At 48.0% G+C, this 22897-nt stretch overlaps 3 protein-coding genes across 9 annotated transcripts in view; 1 reads left to right on the top strand and 2 right to left on the bottom strand.

Annotated features, from left to right (window-relative positions):
• The window catches only part of IFT81 (intraflagellar transport 81), a 155232-nt gene extending 154278 nt beyond the window's left edge, over nucleotides 1–954 (bottom strand). The window contains exon 1 of the mRNA XM_081036743.1: nucleotides 712–954. The gene's annotated coding sequence lies outside the window, so the exon portion shown is untranslated. The remainder of the gene's footprint in view (nucleotides 1–711) is intronic.
• P2RX4 (purinergic receptor P2X 4) lies at nucleotides 55–14388 on the top strand. Of its 3 annotated transcripts, none has more exons than XM_081036761.1 (12): nucleotides 55–330; nucleotides 4521–4668; nucleotides 7274–7345; nucleotides 7461–7533; nucleotides 8000–8096; nucleotides 9783–9863; nucleotides 9972–10113; nucleotides 10214–10350; nucleotides 12669–12762; nucleotides 12904–12969; nucleotides 13261–13356; nucleotides 13815–14388. In XM_081036761.1, the coding sequence occupies exons 1-12, from the start codon at nucleotides 197–199 to the stop codon at nucleotides 13839–13841; spliced, it is 1167 nt and encodes a 388-aa protein (XP_080892887.1). In that variant the 5' UTR covers nucleotides 55–196; the 3' UTR covers nucleotides 13842–14388. The 3 variants fall into 3 exon arrangements, with proteins under 3 accessions (XP_080892887.1, XP_080892889.1, XP_080892888.1); XM_081036763.1 differs by having other exon boundaries at nucleotides 149–450; XM_081036762.1 differs by lacking the exon at nucleotides 55–330 and adding an exon at nucleotides 738–893.
• A 1867-nt stretch (nucleotides 14389–16255) lies between these two features.
• Nucleotides 16256–22897, bottom strand: part of CAMKK2 (calcium/calmodulin dependent protein kinase kinase 2) — a 46986-nt gene continuing 40344 nt past the window's right edge. For 3 of the 5 annotated variants that reach the window (XM_081036754.1, XM_081036756.1, XM_081036753.1), the window contains 3 exons: nucleotides 22743–22843; nucleotides 22170–22212; nucleotides 16257–19381 (listed from right to left, as the gene is read on the bottom strand). In XM_081036754.1, the coding sequence (XP_080892880.1) occupies nucleotides 19223–19381; nucleotides 22170–22212; nucleotides 22743–22843 (303 nt within the window). In that variant the 3' untranslated portion in view covers nucleotides 16257–19222. Of the gene's footprint in view, nucleotides 19382–22169; nucleotides 22213–22742; nucleotides 22844–22897 lie in introns of all 5 variants that reach the window. The other 2 variants (XM_081036757.1, XM_081036755.1) reach the window with 2 other exon arrangements.

The following is a 22897-nucleotide window of genomic DNA, read 5'->3' as shown; positions in this document are numbered from 1 at the left end:
CTTCCGCCCGGCCCCGTCCCCCGAGGGCCCGCCCCGCCTCCTTCCGGCCCCCCCGCCCCCGGCGGACGATGGCGCCGCGGGCTGGCGGGGCTGCCTGGGCTGCCAGGGCGGGGCTCCCGGGAGAAGCCAGGCGGCGGGTCCCGAGGCTGGGCCCAGAGAGCGGAGCCGCGGCGTTGCGGCAGCGGCGGGCGCAGGCATGGCGCGCTGCTGCTCGGTGCTGGCGGCCTTCCTGTTCGAGTACGACACGCCGCGCATCGTGCTCATCCGCAGCCGTAAAGTCGGGCTCATGAACCGGGCGGTGCAGCTGCTCATCCTGGCCTACGTCATCGGGTGAGCGCGGCGGCGGGCGGCGACCCCGTGGGGTCCGGGGACCAGGGGTAACCCGATCGCGGGGGACTGCCCCCTTCGGGTCCTCGCCGTGCGCCTGCGTGTCCTGGCCTAGGTCCTCGGGTGAGCCCCGCGGGCGCCCTCCAGGTGGGGTCCAGGGGGTAGCGACCCGAGGCCGGTGACACCCCTCCTGGGACCCCACGGAGGAACTGGCTCTGTGCCAGGAGACCGCTTTGATGTTGTATTTTAAGGGCAAAGCCTAGCTAGACCTTCATCCTCGCCTTTCCTGCCTCTTGTCATTCTGATCTGCTCCATGATGTCCATTGGCTGGGAATGGGGGGAGCGCTTCCCCCCCCCCCCCAAACGTCTCAATCTGTTACTCACTTCCCATTCTGATGATCTGCTGACAGCAACCAAGGTTGGTGATTTCCACATGGTCCTTTCGGGTCTGTGGCTTCCGGTTCTGTCCTTTCAGCACCATGTGGTAACCCAAGATAATCGAGAGGTCATACTTCCAAAAAGCATTTAAAGTTCACTTCCTTCGGTTTGTGGCGTTGTTGGTGTAGGTACGTACCTGCCGTTAGCCTCATCACTCCCGATGCTGCCCTCTTAGCTTAGATATGCCCTGACATCACATTCCTCACCAAATGTTTAATTGTAATTGAATGCATCGCTTACAATTTAATAAAACTCGAGAGAGGAGGTGGAAATTAACTTACCAACTGGGCCTGCTTTCAAGGTCAGCCTGGGGTATTATGGTGTCTACAATTGCTGTGCTGACAGATGTTATCTGCTCAGTCTTTCCTTTTAAAAGGCCTAATGCAGTGGTCCCCAAACTACACATAGAACCATTTGGGAATCTTTAAAAATCATCGACTGCTGGCTCTCATCCCCAGGCCTTCTGATTTCATTGCTATAGAGTATGACCAACGACCCAGGTGATTCTGATGTGCAGCAAAGTTTGGGAACTAGCATCCTTGTGTTTCCCAGATCTACCTGATCAGAAGTGACTCACCTGAGGAATTGATTAAAAGTAACCTGGGGTGGTGCTTGGAATCTGTTAACACTGCCCGAGGGAATTCACCTGATCAGGCAGGTTTGGCCTCTAACATCTCAGCCCAACAGCAGTAGGTGCTGACAGTATTCAATGAAATGGATTTCCAGGTGTGGACTCTACATCAGAACCACCTAGCCAACCCCTAGGTTTGGACTTAAGTTTCATTAAGTCCTGTCATGACCTCCTCACCCCTCCAGTGATTGTGATGCCCCCTTAAATTTTGAGACCCAATACTAGCTGGTTAACGAAGCTCACATTGCTGAGTTGGACCTCAAGCATTTGGAACCAGGAGCTCTCATAGAGCTTTTTCCTCTTGGCTTTTGATGCTTATGGGAGGATCAGTTGACATCTCCCTTAGGGTACCAGTAAAGTTCTAGACTGCAGAAATTGCAGTTAGTCCCCCCTTATCCATGCTTTCGCTTTCCACAGTTTTAGTTACCAGCGTCTGAAAATATTGAATGGAAAATTCCAGGAAAAACAATTCATAAGTTTTAAATTGCACGCCGACCATTCTGAGTAGCATGATGAAATCTCAAAGGCCCTGCTCCATTCCATCTGGGCCATGATCATCCCTTTATCCAAGGTCTCCATGCTATATGTGTCCACTCCTGCTAGTTACTGAGTAGCCATCTCAGTTATCAGATGGGTTGTCAAAGAGCGGGAGACCACATTCACATAATTCTAATTACAGTATATTGTTATAATTGTTCTATTTTTTTCGTCTCTTACTGTGCCTAATTTATAAATTAAACTTTATCATAGGTATATATCTATAGGAAAAAACATGGTATATACAGGGTTCAGTACTATCTGAAGTTTTAGGCATCCACTAGGGGTCTTGGACCATATCCCCAGCAGATAAGGGGGGAGTACTGTATCTATATCTGCACTGTGCGATATGGTAACCACTAGTCACGTGTGGCTATTGAGCACTTGAAATGTTCCTACTCCAAATGGAGATGTGGTATCACTGTAAAATACACACTGGATTTCGAAGACATAGTACAAAAAAAAAAACTCAGTAAAATATCACACTAACATATATTGATAACATGTTAAAATATATTGCGTTACATAAATATATTATTAAAATTAATTTTACCTGTTTCTTTTTATTTTTTTAACATAGTTACTAGAAATTTTTACGTTACATATGTGGCTCATGTTATATTTCTCTTGGGCAGCACAGCTTTCTAGGGTTCCCATGAAGTGGAATCTTCCTGGATTATGAGAATGTTTAAAGTGGTAAATGCTTTGCTTTCATCCATCTTGCTATGATCGAAATTGACTCAGGATTTAAATTAAGGGCTTTTTTTTTTTAAACTCATCTCTTAATTTCCTGAACCAGTTCATCTTCATGACCTACAGCAGTCCTTCCTCAAACAAAGACTGAACATTCATTTCTCAGTTAACTAATTCTGTTATAAGTCACACAATAAGGAAATTGTATGAAACAATGTGTCTCTGATTTAGCAACTCACTGTACCGGTAGTAAAATAATAATGACCTTCCTGCCCTAAGCTTCGATGTATCCAACTAGAACTCAAGGGAAGCTTATATTGCAGCTGAATTCCTAGAATCCCTGAAGAAGAGGACTTGTTAGGGGAAAAGCCCATCTCTAGGATGGGCAATGAATTTGGAAACTGCTCAGATCAGACAAACCCATAAAAAGTAACCAAAACCAGTGAATTTCTGAAGTCTTAGCATCTAGGGCTTATAAGGAGGGGAGACGGATGCTAGCATTTCTTGACTGTAGAAAAATAACAACAATAATAGTCACTAGTAGATGATTAACAATAGCTCTGGTGGGGAAGAGTTCTGATTTGAAGTATTGGCCAATTTCCATGGTGTGAGATACTCCCATCATGGCCAATTTCAGCCCTTCCCCCACCCCCCGTCAGATGGTGACTCACAGACATTGTTCTAAGCATTTGACATGCATTAACTTATAAAACCTCCCAACAACACTCCTGCATATGAAGTCTTGTTATTCCCATCTTATAGATGGGAGCAACTGAGGCACAGAGTAGTTAAGTAGCTTGGCCAAAGTTATGCCTAGTGAGTGGTGGAGCTGAGACATAAACTGGAGATCCCCTGGCTTCAGCCTGTTTTCCAGTGTCCTAACCATCATGTGTCAATGCCTTTAGATTTTTAATTATTCATACTAATAGTAATGCCCCCACTTCAGAGGAAAGAAACATACATGTGACTTGAATTCATGGAGGAAAAACAAAAACGATTCTGAAAAGCTATTTGAGGGGCGGCCGGATGGCTCAGTTGGTTAGAGCATGAGCTCTCAACAACAAGGTTGTCAGTTCAATTCCCGCATGGGATGGTGGGCTGCGTCCCCTGCAACTGAGATTGAAAACGACAACTGGACTTGGATCTGTGCTGCATCCTCCACAACTGGATTGAAGGACAATGACTTGGACCTGATGGGCCTTGGAGAAGCACACTGTTCCCTAGTATTCCCCAATTAAAAAAAAATTAAGAAAGCTATTTGAAAGGTGTCTTTTGCTAGAGGGGGGTATTGCATAGAGGGCAAGAGAAGAGGTTTCAGAGTCAGAAGGCTTGAAGTCAAATCCTGACTCTGCCACTCACTAGCTGTGTGACTTTCGGCAAGTGACTTAACCTCTCTGTGTCTCAGTTTCCTTCTCTGTAAAATGGAGATAATGATGCCTGCTTTACAAAGTAATCAATTAAATTAGTTAATACATATGATGAATTTAGATCAGTGCCTGGCACCTAGAAACACTCAAATGGTGACTATTATTATAACTTTTATTATCTCTTAGTGATTCTGCAGGTCATAGTGCATTCAAAGTGCTCAAATATCTAATAAAGACAGCGTTCACTGAGCATTTTTCTCTGTGCTGATCACTGCACTAAGTGCTTTACTTGCATCATCTCATTAATTTCCCACAAACCACCGTGTGGTTTAGGTGCTATAATGCCTATTTTGCAGAAGTGAAAATGGAGCCCCGACTCCCACCCCCTATGAAGTTAAGCAGCTTTTGCCAAGTCACATAATGAGTGAATGCGGTACCTTCAGCCTCTGGCTATCAGAAGCTCCCTAACATCAACTTAAATACACCAAATCCTAATTGCGATTCAAGAGGCCTGTTTTATTTTGTAGGTGGGTGTTTGTGTGGGAAAAGGGCTACCAGGAAATGGACTCTGTTGTCAGCTCAGTTACTACCAAAGCCAAGGGCGTGACTAAGACCAACACTTCTGACCTGGGATTCCGGATCTGGGATGTGGCTGATTATGTGATTCCAGCTCAGGTATGCCACCCGCTGTATCTGTTTAACCCTAAAGCCTCGTTAGCTCCTTTCTCGCTGCTGACTTTGCACACCTCATTAATGATTAGCGTGGCCAGCGTTCTAATGTCACAAGTGCCCAGACTGTTCATCCAAGAAAGCAGTACAGATAGATTTTGGCTTACGATCTAAGAGGTCACATTCAATCAGCTATGTTTCTTTAGCTCTAGAACATGGCTGGCCTAAAACACAGAAAGCTTTCCATATGGATATTTCAATCTGTCTCAAGCCCTGAAAGGTGAAAAGGCAAATGTCTTAAATCCTGGGGAAAATTCCGGTGGAAATAACACGTTTACACATTTTGTATTTGCTTTATGGTTGTAAAGCCACAAGGTAAACCTCTTCAGATAGCCTTGAAAACTTTCACAGCAACTAGAGACCAAAAGCCAAACAAGAAGGAAACAAACATACCCGCACAGGATTCCATCAAGAACAAAAGCAAGAAAGTGTTTGTTGCAGGATCTTAGTCTGTTAATCCACCAAGCTCCCAGTTAAATATTGACTCCCTTTCACCTTGGTAATGGCTATGGTCCACATGGCCAAACCCCAACATACCCCTCCAGATGGCTTACGTGCTAGGGTGACTGGGGTGGCTAAGGGCAGATAAGCTGTCAACACGGCTCTGCAATGGAAAGCAGGGACTTCAACTCCTTCAAGTGTGTTCATTTTCTCCCTGCCTTCTCAAGAGAGAGGTCTTGCAGGGTTTCACAGAGAGAAGACAGAGCTAATGAGCCATAAAGGTCAAATGGAACAAGGGATTTGTAGTTGGCTGGAGGTAGCTGGTCCTGTTGGCATACACCTGTCTCAACAGAGACCTCTGCTTCTGTGCTGGCACAGCCTTGTCCTGGCAAGCTCTGGAAATATCACTCAGTCTATTTACTAGAACCAAGGAAGGATACGGCCCTCGGCTTCTCCCCTCAGTGGCAAGGAACACGCAGCAACTCTGCCTTCCATCTTGGATCTGGGCTGGGGGCTGTGTGAGTTCCACAAGGCTCTCTTCATGAGCTTTCATGACGTCCTTTGCTTCTGCAAAGTGGAACACAAACGTCTGTTTGTATCATATCTACTTGTCTCATTTTCAGACTGAAATTTCCCTAAACTTAAGAAAAAGTAAACCATATTGTTCATATCTAACTCAGGAGAGGCGTAGGAGCAGCCTTCTGTAAACACCAGGTAAATAATAGTGTGTTTACATATGGAACACCTGGGAACCTAACAGGTGCCAGGAGAGAAACTCGGGCCCCATGCCTCCTCTGGTGGTCATTTCCTCGTCTGCCAACATGGTTTGTTCTGGGCCTTTCTTTGGAAAATGCCAGCTATTCCCAAAGCTTCCACCACCTTGTCAGACCTGGGGGTGGAGATACCTACAAACCCCTTGGTACTCAAGTTACTCTGATCCCCCAGGTGGCTCCCAGCACTGGCTCCTGTCTTCCCAGGACTTTGAGATGCCAAGAGAAAGCTCCTGGCATTTCATTTTAGAATGGAAGCGCCCAAGGAAGGGGAGTCCAGCTAGAATCTTTGGGGTCTTTGTCTTTTACTCCTTATACTGGGAAGTCATGATTAGCAATTCTTCAATCTCATCCCTAGCAAATTGCTCTTGAATTTGTTAGAAATTCTAATAAATTAATCATTTGGCACCTTCCTACTTATGAGAAAAATGGAACCTTCTCAAAGGTACAAGTGTCGGTTGCTGACCCTGACTGAGTCTTCTCTAGAATGTTTTATTTATTTTAATTCTGGTTAGGGAAGAAAACCAGCCAAATGTGAGACCTTTAAAGCCTCCTGTTTTTGTGCCTCGGAGATCATCTGGTTGGCAGAAAATATTTTGAGCACTTGTTGGCTCTTCCTTCAACAAATCAAACTTTATTAAGGAAACATTTTAGGTGATAGACTTTTTTTTTAATTGAGGTGAAATTCATATGTCATAATGTTAGTCATCTCAAAATGAAAAACTCAGAGGCACATAACCATCACCTCAATCTAGTTCCGGGACATTTTCATCTCCCTCAAAGGAAACCCCTTGGTCATTATTAAGCTGTCACTCCCCATTCTACCCTCCCTCTCACCCCGCAGCAACCACTAATCTACTTTCTGTCTCTATGGATTTGCCTCTTCTTAATACTTCAGATCAGTGGAATCCTTCAATACGTGGTCTTTTTTCAATACATGGATCATTTTTGAGGTTCATCCATGTTGTAGTGTGTGTCAGTGCTTCCTTCCTTTTTATGGCTTTCTCATATTCCATGTATAGGTATAGACCACAATTCTTGTATCCATTTGTCTGTCGATAGATACGGGTTGTTTCTACCTTTGGGCTCGGAAGAGTAATGCTGCTGTGAACATACATACACAAGTATTTGTTGGAGTCCCCGTTTTCAGTTTGGTTATAAACTCTCCTAGGAGAGTAGGGGAGACCATAAGATCAGTTTTTTTCATTCTTTTCTGCATGGCATGTGGGAGAAGTGAAAGGTACGGTCCTGCTAAATGAACGTCCGGGTTTCTTTGTGGCTTCGCTTGGCTCCTCCAAAAGTAACACGGCAGCGTTCTCCCCCCTCTGCCCACTCTGCAGGAGGAAAACTCCCTCTTCATCATGACCAACATGATCGTCACCTTGAACCAGACCCAGGGCCTCTGTCCGGAGGTAAGTAGCTTCTTGGGAAGAGCCTCAGGACTCACACCCCCTTCTCCACGCCTGACCCACTGTGACTGGGGCCGGACCACGTAGAACTTGTTTTCTCTCATTCTTCTTTCTCCAGATTCCAGATAAGAGCACTGTGTGTAAGTCAGACGCTGACTGTGCTGCTGGCTCCACAGGCACCCACAGCAATGGTAGGAACACGTGGCTGTAAACCCTCAGCAGACACTTAGCCTGGGGACAGCAGCCCTGACCTCACCTGTGGGCTTCCCTGATAGAGAAATCTCAGGATAAAGAAATTCCCCATGTGCCCCCAATGCCTTCACATGACCTGGGGGAGCCTGGTATCCAAATTAAGATGTCCCAGGACCTTCTTGACAGTCATCTGTCATCTGTGCCCCAGAAGCCATTGCAGATCTTGCCCTATGCTGTGGCTCGGTAGCCCTGCATTTACCCTAGCCCTGCGATTGGCAAAACAGAGATGTGCCTAGAACTCAGGCAGCCCTTGTTCTCCAATTCCAATTTTTGGACACAAAATCCCAGAATTGGAATAGCTCAGGACTGATTGCATAGGATGCAATGTGAGGCTTCCACTCTCTACTTCACAAAAGTAGAAAACAGGCGCCCACCTGTGGACCTGGGTCCTCCTTGCCCCTGTAGGAGTTGCAACAGGAAGATGCGTGCAGTTTGATGAGACTGTGAAGACATGCGAGGTGGAAGCCTGGTGCCCGGTGGAGAATGACACATATGTACCCAAGTGAGTCCTGACCAGGGGAAAGAAGTGCCCTAAACTCTGGTTCTCAGGACGGAGGGAAGACAGCCAGGGGTATGAGTGAAGCCTGTGTGCTGCGGTCTTGTGCTTTTGGTGTCTGGAGTCCGTCTTTCCTGGGGTGGTTCTCAACCACAAGGCAGCAATCATCAGTGGTGAGGTGGGTCAGTGTTTGTCTTAATAAGAGGGCAGATGACTTATTTCTGTGTTAGGACTCTGTCAATTGCAAGCCACTGACAGGAAACAGTTCTCAGTGCCTTAAATTGATTCCTCATAAAGAACAAGTCCCCACCCTCATCAGCACCTTGGACAGACAATAATTTTAACTACAACTGTTAGTAACACTGTTTTGACTTTGCTATGTTTATTTGAACAATGATCTCTAACTTGTGGCAAATGAGGTTTTTTATGGCCAAGATGGAAAGTTTCATTTCAAAATGAATGTCAGTAAAAAAGTGAGTTGATCCTAAAGGTGGAAACAACCCACATGTTCATCAACAGATGAAGAGATGGATTGTGCTCCATCCACACAATGGAATATTAGTCAGCCCTAAAAAGGAATGCTGTTCTGAAATAGGTTCCCACATGAGTGAACCTCAAATACATGCTAAGTGAAAAAAGCCAGGCACAAAAGACCACATATGAAACATCCATTCATATGAAATATCCAGAATAAATTCAGAGACAGAAAGTACATTGGTGGTGCTAGAGGCCTGAGAGGCGAAGAGAACAGAGAGTTAACTGTTTAATGGGTACATGGTTTCCTTCTGAGATGATGAAAATGTGCTGGAACTAGATAGAGGGGATTGTTGCACAACACTGTGAATGTGCTAAATGCCACTGAAAGAGCTGCATGTGAGATGCACAGATCTAGGGGAAAGGTTATGGTATAGGGGATGACAAAAGTTTGAAAAACCCTGATACAGTCCATCCCCTGGATACGAGGATGACAGAATTTGAAGCCCCCAGAGATGTGTGTTTAGCTGGTCTTTAGGTCACAGTTTTTAGCTGTCAGCAGTGCTGACAAACTCCACCTTCCTCGTGTGGCCTTATCGTTGGCCTTGCTCTGGTCTCAGGGCTGGAAAGACTTCTGTTTATAGTTTTCAAAGATTGCATCTGGGTCAGGGAGGCCTCCCCCATTGAGGGGTCAGCCTATAGTGCCAGATTCTCCTGTAGAAATCCATCAAAGAAGTGGAGTCCCCTTGGGGACAGATTCCACTCGTATTGTCACCCAGGAGCTGATGTGGCACTTCTGAGGAAGCTTTGGGCCAGTGGACACCGCTTTTTGTGTATTTTTGAGAGGTCAGGATCCAGTCTATAGGTGAATTTACCAGGTCTGTTGAGCATTTCCCGGAACCCCAACAGCTGAGTGACTTCCAGGGAGGCCATTCCTTAGCAGTTCCTCAGGCACTTCAATTCCCATGGCTTTGGGCAAGAGGCCATGAGAGGAAGAATCCGGAAGGCTTGGTCTGTAGTCTCCTTTCTTGACCTAGTGTTTATGCAGAGGACAGCAGAAAATGCTAGAAATGTTTCACTGTTTTTTTGACAATGATATTGTAAGACACCTATGTACATGCTTTTGAAAAATATTCCATAGGTATGTGAGTGTACATATATTTGTACTTATAGTAACAATAACAATATGTTATAATTAACAGTGTAATTTTTTTTCAGACCTGCTTTTTTAAAGGCTGCAGAAAACTTCACCCTTTTGGTTAAGAACAACATCTGGTATCCCAAATTTAATTTCAGCAAGTAAGTCGTGGCCAGCTGTGGGGGTTCACCAGTGTCTTGGAGAAACTTCTGGCTTTTTTTTTTTAAAGATTTTCCTTGCTTTTATTTTCTGCTTCCTCCCGACTTTAGGAGGAATATTCTTCCCAACATCACCACCACATACCTCAAATCGTGCATTTATAATGCGATAACAGATCCTTTCTGTCCCATATTCCGCCTTGGCAAAATAGTGGAGGCGGCAGGGCACAGCTTCCAGGACATGGCTGTCGAGGTAAACACAGGCCCTGGCTTTTCTAACACAGCCTTCGATACGTTTCGTTCTAGAACAGGCTCTGAGGAAAGCTTACTCTGTCCCTGCTTGCAACCCACAGGGAGGCATCATGGGCATCCAGATCAGATGGGATTGCAACCTGGACATAGCCGCCTCCTACTGCCTGCCCAAGTATTCCTTCCGCCGCCTGGACACCCGGGACATGGACCACAATGTGTCCCCCGGCTACAATTTCAGGTGGGTTTGAGCTTGGGCCCTCATGTGTTTGGGGTGATGGCGGTGGGATCACTGCCAAGTGGGGGAATCCACACCCACCAAAGACCAGCACTCAGGCAGCCTCCAAGGGCAGGTGGCAAGGCCATGTGCCAGGGACAGTGTTCCAAGCAGGGACTTGTGCCTGTGGCCTCCTGGCCTGTGAGGGTCTTCCTTTCCTTAAGAAACAGGTTGGGATAATTTTCAGAGCAGCCAAGATAGGCTGGCTGCTTTAGCTTTCTCGAGCCAGCCCCAGCCAGGACATCCGCTCACTCATTTTGAGGAGTGGGTGAGCTTGTGACCCTCCAGGCCCAAGGCGTCTGGGGCCTGACCCAGGAATTAGTTTCTCAAAGACTGAGACTGCCCCCTGGAATCTCCAAAGCGCAGAGGATACAGGTTTTAGCCTCAGGAGAAGCCTTCACTGGTATTTTCCTGCTGAAAATGCTATGTATTAGTTTCCTAGGGTTGCTGTAACTGATTACCACAAACCAGGTGGCTCTCGAAACAACAGGAATTTATTCTCACAGTTCCAGAAGCTAGAGGCCCGAAATCAAGGTGTTAGTAGGACCAGCCTCCTTCCTGGCCTCTTCCAGCTTCTTGTAGCTCCTGACAATCCTTGGTATTCCTTGGAGATAGACACATCACTCCTGTCATCACATGGCCTCTTCCCCTCTGTGTCTTCTCTTCTTATAAGGACATTGGTCATATTGGATTCAGGGCCCATCCTAATGATCTCGTCTTAACTAATTACATCTGCAAAGACCCATTTCCAAGTATGGTCATAATCACAGGTTTCAGATAGACATGAATTCGGGGGGGATAATATTTAACCCAGTACAGCGGGTAATCTGATGAGAGGGCAAGGGGCCAGGGTCACATCTGCCTCTTTCTTGAGGCAGTAAAATCTGCAGCCACGTACATTTTCATGTGCCTTTTGTGTCCTTCACACGCATAGCCAGTCTTAAAAGTAGGCCCCAAGAGGGGCCACTGGAGGTCAGTGGTGCTTTTATGTTGCACTTGTCTCCCTCTAGTGGTGACGCGCGGAATCAAATGCAGGTACGTAGGATCTGCTGTCTTTTTTTTTTTGAACCATCTGGTTACTGATAGAAGGGCAGATACTCGAATTTTTTCCTAGTAGGGAGTTAGATCTGTGTTGCTCTATCTCTGCTGTTACACAGTTCTTATAGAAGCCACTGTGGAAAACCTCAAGCTTGGCCTGGAACCCCAGAACAGAGAGAAGCCGATGGGGCCCTCACGAGGACACCCATCTCCCTGACCTCTGCCAGCATCAGGCCCACCCGAGTCCCCCAGGCCTGGATCATGACATGGAAGTTGTGGGCAGGACCGATCATGGGCAAGAGTTTAGGCTCCTGGTGGATCCCCTGCGTAACACAGGGGCAGCAAATAGTGTAGTGTCTCTATGGTCCTCCCCCCATCACTTCCCCTCATGTTTTTTACGTAATGGCTTTACTGATACGTAGCTCACATACCAGACAGGTCAGCCATTTAAAGTGTAGAATTCAATCATTTTAATATATTCAGAGCTGTGCGACCACCACCAGTCAATTTTAGAACATTTTCATCACCTCAAAACATTCCCATCACCCCTTTAGCTACCACTTGTCCAACCCCATCGACCCCAGCCCCTGGCGACCACTAATCTACTTTCTGTCTCTATGGATTTGCCTGTTCTGGTCTGGGATGTGAGTAGAATCATACAATAGGTAGCCTTGTGTGACTCTTCCTTCACTTAGCCTCATGTTTTGAGGTTCTTCCTTGCTGCACTACTCAGTACTTCATCCTTATTATGGTCAAATAATATCCCATTGTGAAAATGTACGTTTTATTTATCCATTCACCCAGGGATGGATCAATGGTTCATTAAGAAAAAAAATGTCGAATGATGATGCTGTTTCGTGACTGGTGTGGCCCCACCCACCTAGTCTGGGAGCTTGCTGTTGGCTGCGTCCTCTTGTCCTTGAGAGAGGCAGGTGGCTCTGCCGCCAGGAAGGGCATTTAGAGCAAGAAGTTCTGGCTGAAGCCATCGTGATAATAGCAGGGAGCTCATCCTGTGCCCTGGCGCCTTTTGTCAAGAGCTACCCTGCTGCTGCCTGCCCCATAAGCTGGGAGAGTCCCCAAAATGCTCACGGGTCATCTCCAGCAGGCAGAGCGAATCTGTGGCCAGCGCCAACTCTGCGAGGATGTTCCACCAGAACATCCCTCACCCAGCCCCAGAGGCTGGGTCCAGCCACTGTCTCACGCTAACCTGTGCCTTTACCTCTCACCTGTCCTCCTGTCTCCAGGTTTGCCAAATACTACATTGACCTGACTGGCGCCGAGCACCGCACGCTCATCAAGGCCTACGGCATTCGCTTTGACATCATTGTGTTTGGAAAGGTAGCCTGGCCACTGAGTCTTGTCATGCAGACCGTTAGTCCTCTTCTAGGCTGGCCGGGGGCAAGGGACCCTCTCCCCACGCGTCTTCTACTCTCGCCCACCCAGCGCAACTCTTTCTTCTTTTTCTCCCGTCATGTGCAGGCTGGGAAATTTGACATCATCCCAACCATGATCAACATTGGCTCCGGCTTGGCGCTCCTAGGGGTGGTGAGTGACTTGGACCTGTCCGTCTGTTCCCCTGGGGCTGGGGCCTCCTCAGTGGTCATTAGCACAGTGCACTGAGCTAAAGGCCTGGTTCTTCCCCTTGACCCTCTGGGCTTGTTCCCTTTACCCCATCGCGCCTGCCCACCTTCCCTTCCCGAAGACCGTGCCCCTCAGGGCCTAGCCTTCTCCCGGGAGATGGAGGAGGCTTTCTTTTATTTGAAAGATTCCAGACTTTGTGGGAGTAATGGACTAAAGTATCCTGGCTCATTCTTTCTCACCCTGTGCTACACGCAGGCTACAGTGCTGTGTGACATCATAGTCCTCTACTGCATGAAGAAAAGATTCTACTATCGGGAGAAGAAATACAAATATGTGGAAGATTATGAGCAGGTAGGCCACCTCCTGAACTCCGCAGGCAGGACAGTCCAAATACAAAGGTTGGTGCTATGGAGGTGTGTTATCAGCCCAGGCAGTCACACGCCACTTGTCATCTGCTCCATTTCTAGACCATCTGTGCTAGTGTTTACTTCATACATTTCTTCAGATGGACTCTGTCTTTAAAATTGAGCCTCATTTTCATGAGCTTAGTTATGATAATGAATATTACGACAAAATCTGTGTCCACATACTGCTTAAATTTGCCTCACAAGTGGGCTTGGGTACCATGCTTTGAGACCACTGCACTAGGATCCACTTGAGTACACACAGTTAGGAAGGGCTGTCCAAAATCCTCAGGAAAAGCTCCTGGCTCTCGCCTGCCCCAAGTGCTCCAGGCTTGCCTGAGAGCAGTGCAAGGTAGATGTACATTTATCCATGTCAATTAACAATAAGCTGATCGTTCTTTGCAGCCTATCATCAGTGAGACAGACCGGTGATGCCGACCCCACAGCTGGGCTCCTCACGGTTCTCATCACAGCAGTGGAGAGCAAAGATAAATGAGAAAAGGCTGCCATGGCACCCCAGAGAAAGTTCCAGATTGAGTCAGTCTCCACTCCACAAGTACTTCCGGGTTGCCCAGCTCTTCCCATGTTTGTGTTGTAGGATTTGCATAGGAAAGCACTCTGTAGTGGGTTACTGGTCTGTCCTTGGCTGGGTCACCTCTGTTGTTCTCTCAACTTGGGGTCATTCCGGTGAGCTAAGGCCAAGGGCTGTGACTGCAGGGGTGGGGCCTTCTCCAGGGCCGGCTTTCCTCAAGCTCCCTCTACAGCCCCCTGCAAGACAGGACCAGCAGCTTCGTTCCAGTGCTTTATACAGAAACCAAGGACACCTGGGGGTCACTTGACCTGCAGCAGCAAAAAGGGCTGCTATTCCTGTTCCCCCGACCAGAGACTTTGTCCGTGAGGCGGAGTTAGTGTTTCTCTTTTGAGAAGAGCTATCTTGAGATAACAGAGGACCAAACATTAAAACAAATGATTTTCTTCATCTTTGTGTGTGTGGTTTCATAGCATGAGCTACAACTTTCCTTCTACTGTCTCTTTTATTTTGAGGGTAAATCCATTTGTTGTCCCAGCTCACTGTGCTCAGAAAAGGTTCCTGAAACAGTTTGTTGCTAGAGTTCAGGCATTTTCCCCCCCTATTTTTAACATTCTCTTCAAGGCTTAAGAATTTTGGTCTGCTCATAGAGTTTACAAGATTTTTTTCCTATAGTGACAACTTGCCTCACCTGTGCTTACATGTTACCTAAAATTGTGTTCCACTCTAGGGAACATGCTCTAGGGAGTGGAACACAATTTTAGGTAACATGAACACGGCTTATCCTCCCCCCTCCCATTTGCTTTCCAGAAGTCTCCATCCAAAAGCAGCACCACCTACACCTACCTTGTCACCGGTTTGAAAGGTTAATGAAGCTATTTCTAGCTTAGCCTTCACACCGACTTATTTCTGCATCAGGTGTTCAGGAACTCCCCTAAGAAAGTAGCTTGTCCTCCCCTTCATCATGAATTCATTTCCAAGTACTAAAGGAACGTTTATTTTTAAAGTGCTCTGCTTCTGTTGGATAAATGACCGACCTGGGCTTTTGTTGCTTTGGGGGAGGGAGTTTACTGAACCCTCTTGAAAAATCTGCTTCCTGCTGGCTTTTTAAATAATGCCTGCTGGAACACACTGGTCAAATGGAGCTGGAATTTTTATTTTTTATTTTTTATTTATTTTTTATTTTTTTTTTTTGGAGCTGGAATTTTTAGAATGGCTTCTGATCTTGCAGGCAAAGGATTGATGGTTACTGGAGTTGGGGAGACTCCTTTTAGCCTTCCCTTTTCAAAGATAGAACGCTAACGCCAGTATGGGGTGAGGGATGGGGGTGGCATTGTGTATTTTACTCACCAAAATCATCTTGCGTTCAGCTGCACCCCCACTTGTTGGCTCCCCGGCGCTGCCTCTTAAGTAGGGGTCTTTCCACCTTGCATCTAGGAATGGGCTTCCGGGAGTCTCCGAAACCTCGAGAACGCTGCCAAGCGATGTACCTGTGTGCATTCTGTTAGCTTTCGTCAGGTTCCCAGTGGGGTCTCTAACAGGAACACCTGCTCTTAACTCGCAGAGGCCCGTGTCAGTGTTGTTTCTGCAGCCATGGAACCGGAATCTCTCAGACTGTATCTGCTGTCCTTTGAAAACTGGGGTGCAAAGCCAGTGAGGCGATGCCAGGGGCTAAACTGACCGTGGAACGCAGGAAACCACTCAGCCCCTCGTCCAGAGCGTGTCCATTCTAAAACGGTCTCCAGACACCATGAAAACCAGGGCCCATGGAGGCGCTCCAGCACACTGGCTTTGCTCACAAAACTCACACAGAGCCCTAGGACAAGCGACTTTTCTGAGCGTGTTTACAGGAGATGCCCCATAACATGGGGTTAATACCTACCACATGGGATGAAGGGTCATGTAGCATGCCTGCCCAGGGGACCTGTTCAATGTGTGATTAAAACTGCTCCGACAGGTTTGGTCTCCTCATGAAGAATCTAGCAATTACCTGCCTGCGAGAGCAATTACCTCAACCTTCAGCGTGCAGGTGAGCCACCTGGGAAATCTTGTTTAAGTGAGGCCTGGGGATCTGCATTTTTAACCCGCTCCCAGGTGATGCTGGTGCTGCTGGTCCGGGGACCACACTTTGAGTCGCGAGACACGAACTAGAACATGCTTAAATTAGCGACGAATAATGTAATGCTGGATACAGTAGCCCTGACAGGCATCTGATCTCGCCATCAGCCTAAGGAAGGAAAACAGACATTAGGACAGATGTCCTAGAGAATACTGACTTCAATAACAACCAACAGAAAAATCCCAGAGGCCCAGGCTTTGCACCATTTTGCTGTCTGTTTATTTCAAGTTTACAGAGAAGCTTAAACATCTGTGGAAAAACACCAAAGGCTTATTTTTCTCTTAAGTTCATGTATTTTTTTAAGTGATAAATACACAGTATTTAACTTTGTACACCTGATAAAAGGAAAATGCATAGTAGAAAGGATCAGGAATAAACAGAAGCATCGGGCAGTAAATCAATCAATCACAGAATAGCAAAGTCAGCAGTCCCACAAAACTCAGCCCGTAAAGCTGGAGAGAGGATGGGAACTGACAACCTTGAAACCATCCCTAGCACCTTAGAAGCCAGTGGAGGTCATCGTTCTTCCCCCCCGGCAACGTGAAGCTCCCCTTTGGAAGATGGGTGAGAGTGACAGGTCGAGCCTATGTGTCTAAGTGCACAGGTATTCGCCTCCTTTTCCCAGAAAGGCTTTGAGGATGGGAGCCCTAACTCACGGGAAAGGCTGGACCAGTGGGGAGACAGCCTCTCCAGCCCCTAGTGCTGACAAGGGGCTAGATAAGGCTTTATGGGAGCCACTGGTAAGCCTATGGAATAGATGGGGGAAGTAGAACAGGGCAGAGGAAAGATGTGGAGAGCACCTGTGCTTTCTTCAAGGCCACAGGTTGCTTACACCAAATTGGACCCACAGATAAGCCAGCACTGGAGGAAACTAATGGGTCCCTTTTTGCTCACCTGATAAAGCTGCACCTAACAGCTTCTCCCCTTTCCTGATAGAGCTGGCTTTTACAAAATCACTGTTTGTGCTCCAAGAGAGTGGTGGTTAATGCTTTGTGTTACAGCCCGCTCTGCTTATACTTTTTGGGGGTGGCGGTTTCTTTCCACAGCATTCTTTTTAAAAAAAAGAAAAACAAAGTTATGAACTTGGACCTCCCTCAACCCACCCACCTAAACAGCTGGATGCTGCCTGATGGCTGGCATTCCACATAGGAAACCTTATCCGAGAGTGTCGTGCAGGAGAAATAGCATCGCCCAATGCGGTCATGTAAACACAGATTTGCAGAAGCTCTGCATGCTGCCCAGCCTCCCTGGGCGAGCTACTGAGTCAGGCCAGAGTCCACACAGACAGGCTGGGACCAAGACTAAGCACCCCTGTCTTTAACTACTGCAAGGTGCTTATTGCAAACTAACCAGACCCCCCATCTGCTCTCGGAAGGGGCAGAGCCCATAAATTTAAACAAGCGCAGGAAGGCAAGAGGAAGTACTAGGTCACAAAAAGAAAGACAGCAGGCGAGAGGAACCTCCATCAGACGGTGTCCTTTGCTCTAGGAAACCAGCAGTTTCTAATTCTGTACTGTTTATAAGATAGCAGGATGTCTGGCTACAATGACATTCAAGAGCTTACGAAGATCTATGGAAGCCAAGAACGCCTGTGCTCTGTGAACACACTGGGCATGGGAGTGCATGGCCTTCCTTCTCTGTCTCTGCAAAAAGTCCTCGTACCAACGCTGATCAGACAGAAACTACAGAAATGCACATCCGAGCCCACGATCTATTTCTGCCAAGTCAGGTTCTACAAAGCACTGGGAATCTCCTGGGGCAAAGGAGATTTCTTACTGCTTGAACTTCAGACTCACCCATGTTTGGCTCTGGAAGAAGTTGCACTTGAACTGCAACCAAACTTCCCAATATTAGGTGGAAGTCAAAAAAATCAACCTGTTCTCTCTGGACTTTGGGCTACAGAAGGGAACATCCTATGCCAAGCCCTGGTTCCCTTGGACCCTAAGGCCTGGGTTTCAACAGCCTTCTCTCAGTGGGTACCCGAAATTCATGTCAATCCTAACAGAGCTTTGCTGGTAAGGACAATCATTTGTGTTTCAGTCGAATGAAAGTATTTTCTAACTGGCCCTCCAGAAACTGGACTAAGTGTTTCACTAACTATAGCACTCAGCTAGTATTTAAGAAGAAAACAAAACCTTAGTAGTCTCTAGAACACACAGGTTATAAACAAGCTAAGCCGCTAATATACAAGCATGGGTTTCACTGGCATTTAACTCCATTCACATGCCTGAAGCTGTGGACTATACCCTCGAAGCTCTAAATGATTTCGGAACTACTCTGGAGTTCAGGCTAGTTGGAGAATTGAAAACTTTTGTTTACTCTTAAGCCATGTAATGTACATGGAAGTGTAGATATTACCCTGAAGTTTTTGTAATTTAACAAGAGATTTACTAAGAGAGCTCAATCAACTCTTTCAGAAACCCGTTTTAAGTGGCTGTCATAAACGTGAAACTTCTCCCACCACAACCACCGAATGCCCTTCTAGGGTTGGAAAATCCCCCTTGTGAAGCAATTAAAAGTCAAGCCCTTTCCGTTTTCCTGATGACAACTCTAGTCGTAGAAAAATGTTCAAGTCCTTCTTACAAATAAGTTGCATCAAAGCTCCATGCAGCTACTGAGGGCTAGCCCTACCCTGACTCCTGAGTCCATGGTTCTGGAAGGTGGTGTGGTTTGAGGGTTGACGTTTTGGGGTTTGCAGAAGTCACACCGCATTCATCCCCTGGCTTTCAAATGCAGCTGCTTTAACTCTGTGGTGTCAGACCACGCCCCCGGAGTTTTCTGCCAGTTCTTCACGATTTTCAAACCCCACACACATTCACGTGGTATATGTGGCATGGTTCTGAGTTCACAAGGAAGGAGTTTTGGCATAAAAACGTTTTAAAAAGCAATTGTCCCCAAATGCACAGGACTCCGGGTCTGCAACTCCTCACACCCGCCCGTTCAGCCAGCCAGCGGCCAAGGTCGATGTCATGGAGTCAAGTCTTTTTTTGTTTTGGTTTTTTTGTTCCCTTTCAAACAACAAAGGAAAAACGAAAACACAACCAGAGATGACGGCCAAGGCTCTACACACGTGCTCGGTTTCCGTAGGACATGCTGCTATGGAAACGCGGGGTGCGCACCCCCAGAGGTGAGACGCCAGCATGCGAGGTGGACGCAGTCCCGCGGCTACTCCATCGCCTCGTCCGGCGGATGCGTGCGTGCGCGGCAGCCGGGGGCCTGGGCCCCCCAACTCTCCAGGCGGGGACCGCCTTTCACAAGAGTACTTCCTCCTCCCCCACGGGGGGAGGGTCGGGGCCCCGGAGGCCGTCTTCGCTGCCTCGCTTCCTGCTCAGCGAACAGAAAACCTACGTTAGGACTGGGGCCATAGTGTCACAGCCCTGCCCCAACGTCTCCCTGTTCCCGCACCGCCTGGAATGTTCTTTACTTAACCTCTTCTTGTAGATTCTCTCCCCCCTTTTTTCTTCCTTACATGTAATTTTCAAAGGAGACTTTGTATCCCCTCTGTAAACGGAAAACCAACATCGTTTGCCAAAAATAGCAAGGAGCTATAAAAATAATCTATCTGCCTAACACCTAAAATCATGGCACTGTATGTACTGTGTGGGCCCCACATTGCCGTCTGTTTTTTTTTCTCCAGGTATCTCAATTCCCTCCCGTCCCCACCCACCCCAACCCCACTCCCCCCCACACACACACACATGCGCCCTTTAGGCTATAAGCTCTTGCAGGGCAGGAACCATGACACTTGTCTTCAGTCACCAACTGAACTTCTTGGGGGCAGGGAGCGGGACTGCCTGGGCTTGGCCTAGCACATAGCCAGCCTTCAGGAAACAGCTGTCAACAGAACTGCCCCAGCACACATGCTTAAGGGACACTTTGGATACAGAGGAGGGCCCTCCTCTGCGCGATGTGAATGATCAGTGCAGGACAGACCAAGGTGGTGGGAGGAAAGGTGACCCTGTGTCCTGGAGAAGCCATATCCCAAAGCACCCCAGCTAGAGCTGCCTGGGTGACAGACATGGGCAGAGTGATGGGAGATGTGAAGGAAAATCCCTAAGGAGAGGCCCCCACCCTTTGCCACCATCAGGCAAAGCTGCATCCCCGAAGGGTAGCCACTGGACTTGTCACACAGGACAAATGTGCACTGTGTGCCCCTGGCCAGAAGGGAAACTGCCCCTGCACGAGAGAAAGGAAAGGGTGATGTCTGTACATTCCTAGGAAGAAAGCCCTCTTTGTTTAAAAATCACACTCATTGGCTTTATGTTTCTGCCAAAGAAGAAGGGGTCAAGTCTCCCGGGGAGAGCTGTGTCACTAGATGCCCAAAAGGGTCCTCAGTTTCTGCCCTAGCAGCTGCCTGCTCCTACCGGCTGTTCTTGCTGCAGACAGATGGTGGCCATGGGACCAAGGCCTCCAACAACTGACTCAGGCCTACGAGCTCCAGAGTGCTGGACCATTTGGACTACCAAAGCATCCCACTCAGGGACTGAGGGCAAGGGCAGGTAAGCCCCAGGTGTTGCTGGGATTGCAGGTAAGGGAATAAAAGGGCAATAAAGCTCTTTGGGCCAATCTCAGTCTGTTGGCATCTTGCAATTTTGATCTCATTGAAAAAACAGAAAACAAAAATGTCAGCATGGCTCACAGATGGGAGGCAAACCCTAAAACTGAGGTTGAGAAGACAAAGGCTGAGTAAAGCTCAGCCCATTACATTTCCACTCCCCGTCACCCTGTGCGGCTCAAACCGTAGGCAGGACCCCCGTTATCTGGCTGCCTTCTCAGGCTGTCAACGACTGGCACAGATTGCTAATTGCTGCTCTCCCTGCTCCAGAAGAGGATAAATAATCGCCAAGCAAGCGTTCCTCCTATGTTACAGTATAAGCCCCAACTCCTATGGTATGGGTGGCCAATGAATCTCCTCTCATAAGCCAACTGCTAACACAGAGAAAAAGCTGCCACTTGTACAGGAATGTTCATGGCCACGTTACTCATTCATGACAGTCAAAAAGTAGAAACTGTCCATCACCAGATGAATAGAAATCAAATGTGGTCCCTTCATAGGGAATATTATTCAGCCATAAAAAGGAACAAGGCACTGACATCTACACCATAGATGAACCTTGCAAACATGATGGTGAGTGAAAGAAGCCAAAGACGAAAGGCCACATTCTGTGCGATTCCATTTATATGTAGTGTCCAGAAGGGGCAAATCTGTGGAACCTAAAAGTAGATTAAATGGTAGCTGGAGAATGGGAGCGTTGGATAGTGATAGCTAAGGGTGCAGGGTTTCTTCTTGGGCTAATGAAAATGTTCTAAAATTGATTGTACTGATGGTTGTACAACTCTGTGACTATATTAAAAACCACTGAATTATATACTCTAAATGGGCAAATTGTATGTGAGGTGAATTATGTCTCAATAAAGTTGCTTTTAAATCACAGAAACGGCTGCCTGGAGCTCCCAGCTGAGGTTGAGATAGTAAGCTGGGCTCAGTGGGAAGAGTGCTGGGGCTGCTACCCTGCCACAGGCCCTGGGGGGATGAGTAGCAGAATGGGTGCCACGTATGAGTAGCACGTATGGGTGCTCATCTGTCTGGGAGGTGCTGGTAACAGTTTGGAAGAGTAATGGCTGACTGGGACAGAGGGCTCTTACACTAATTTGCAGCAGGCTGGAAGGGACCTTGTTTTCTAGGTCTTAACCCATCAGAAAAGGGCGAAGCTGGAGAGCCGTAAGGGACAGCCAGAGAGCAGTATGCCTGATCTGTGTTCTGACCACACCAACGCAGAGCAGCAGCAGCCAAAGGGCCCTGTGACAGACAGAGTTCAATGCCACTGACGTGCACTGAGCATATGTGGGTGCCTGACTGGTCGTAAGAGCTGGGTGAATTCACAGGCAGTCGGGGTGCAGCGCCATGCACCCACAGCCCAGCTCACATGCACGGCCCACTGTTGGGTCCAAGCCCCTGGAGGCCCCTCTTTTTCATCCTGGGTCCAGAGGCCCAAGGTGGACCTGGGCACAGAGGAAAGAATGTCCTGGTGGGTGGGGATGCCCCGTGCTCTGCAGCTGCCCCCGCCCCCAGGCCCCGGCAGAGGCTACTGCGCAGGCAGGCAGGTGTTACCTTGGGCTCAGACAGGGGCTCCCATTCCCTGGTTGGTTTTTTGCTGGAATCACCAGAGGGGAGGGAAAAGGGAAGTGAGAAGGGACACTTGGGATCCATGGGATGCCAGACCTCCACCCCAGAGATACTCACACCCCAAACACCAGCATCATAGAGCTGTTGCCAGGGCAGTTGTGAGCAGGACTCTGCTCTGCCATGACACGTAGGCTCCCATGAATGACACTGGCTTGCTCACCCAGCACAGGGCCGAAAACCTCACCATCGAGCATGCCTGCTTTGGGGCCACAAAGGTGCTTTCTGATTGTTGAGAGCCCCCAGTTAAAGTGAAAGTCCCCCGACAAAGGAAAAACTTCAGGGTGGAGGAGCTATCAGCAAAAGGAGGCCGGCTGAGGCCCAGGGTGGGTGAAACCACCGCCAGGAGCTGCTGACATCCCCAGTGTTCCCATGCGTCTGCTCTGGGTCTTTCCAGATGGTACCACTCCAGGGATGGGCCCAGGCAGAGTGGGCTGAGCGGGGCTGCCCTGTATTCAGCCTCCAGCTCCCCACCCCACAGAAAGACAGGCAGACACTCACACGAGCAGGTTTCCAGGTGCTGAAAACGAGCGCTCCTCCCGCCGGCTGCCCTCAAAGGGGTTCCCAAAGGAGCGTTTCCGTATCATAGTCTTCACCAGGATCTGAAGGAGAGAAGCAGAAGCTCAGCCACCTGGGAGGGAAGGATTCCAGGCAGC

This window comes from Rhinolophus hipposideros (assembly GCF_964194185.1).
Source record: "Rhinolophus hipposideros genome assembly, chromosome: 24".
In the NCBI taxonomy this organism is placed as follows: Eukaryota; Metazoa; Chordata; class Mammalia; order Chiroptera; family Rhinolophidae; genus Rhinolophus; species Rhinolophus hipposideros.
Note: the sequence above shows the minus strand (reverse complement) of the source record. Positions and strands in the feature narration are given on the sequence as shown.

What these genes read in the sequence shown, in the direction of transcription:
- P2RX4 (XM_081036761.1), top strand. Translation starts at nt 197, where the DNA reads ATGGCGCGCTGCTGCTCGGTGCTGGCGGCCTTCCTGTTCGAGTACGAC. An exon ending in CCCAGGGCCTCTGTCCGGAG is followed by an intron (nt 7,346 to 7,460) that starts GTAAGTAGCTTC and finishes TTCTTTCTCCAG; the next exon opens with ATTCCAGATAAGAGCACTGT. An exon ending in AATGACACATATGTACCCAA is followed by an intron (nt 8,097 to 9,782) that starts GTGAGTCCTGAC and finishes ATTTTTTTTCAG; the next exon opens with ACCTGCTTTTTTAAAGGCTG.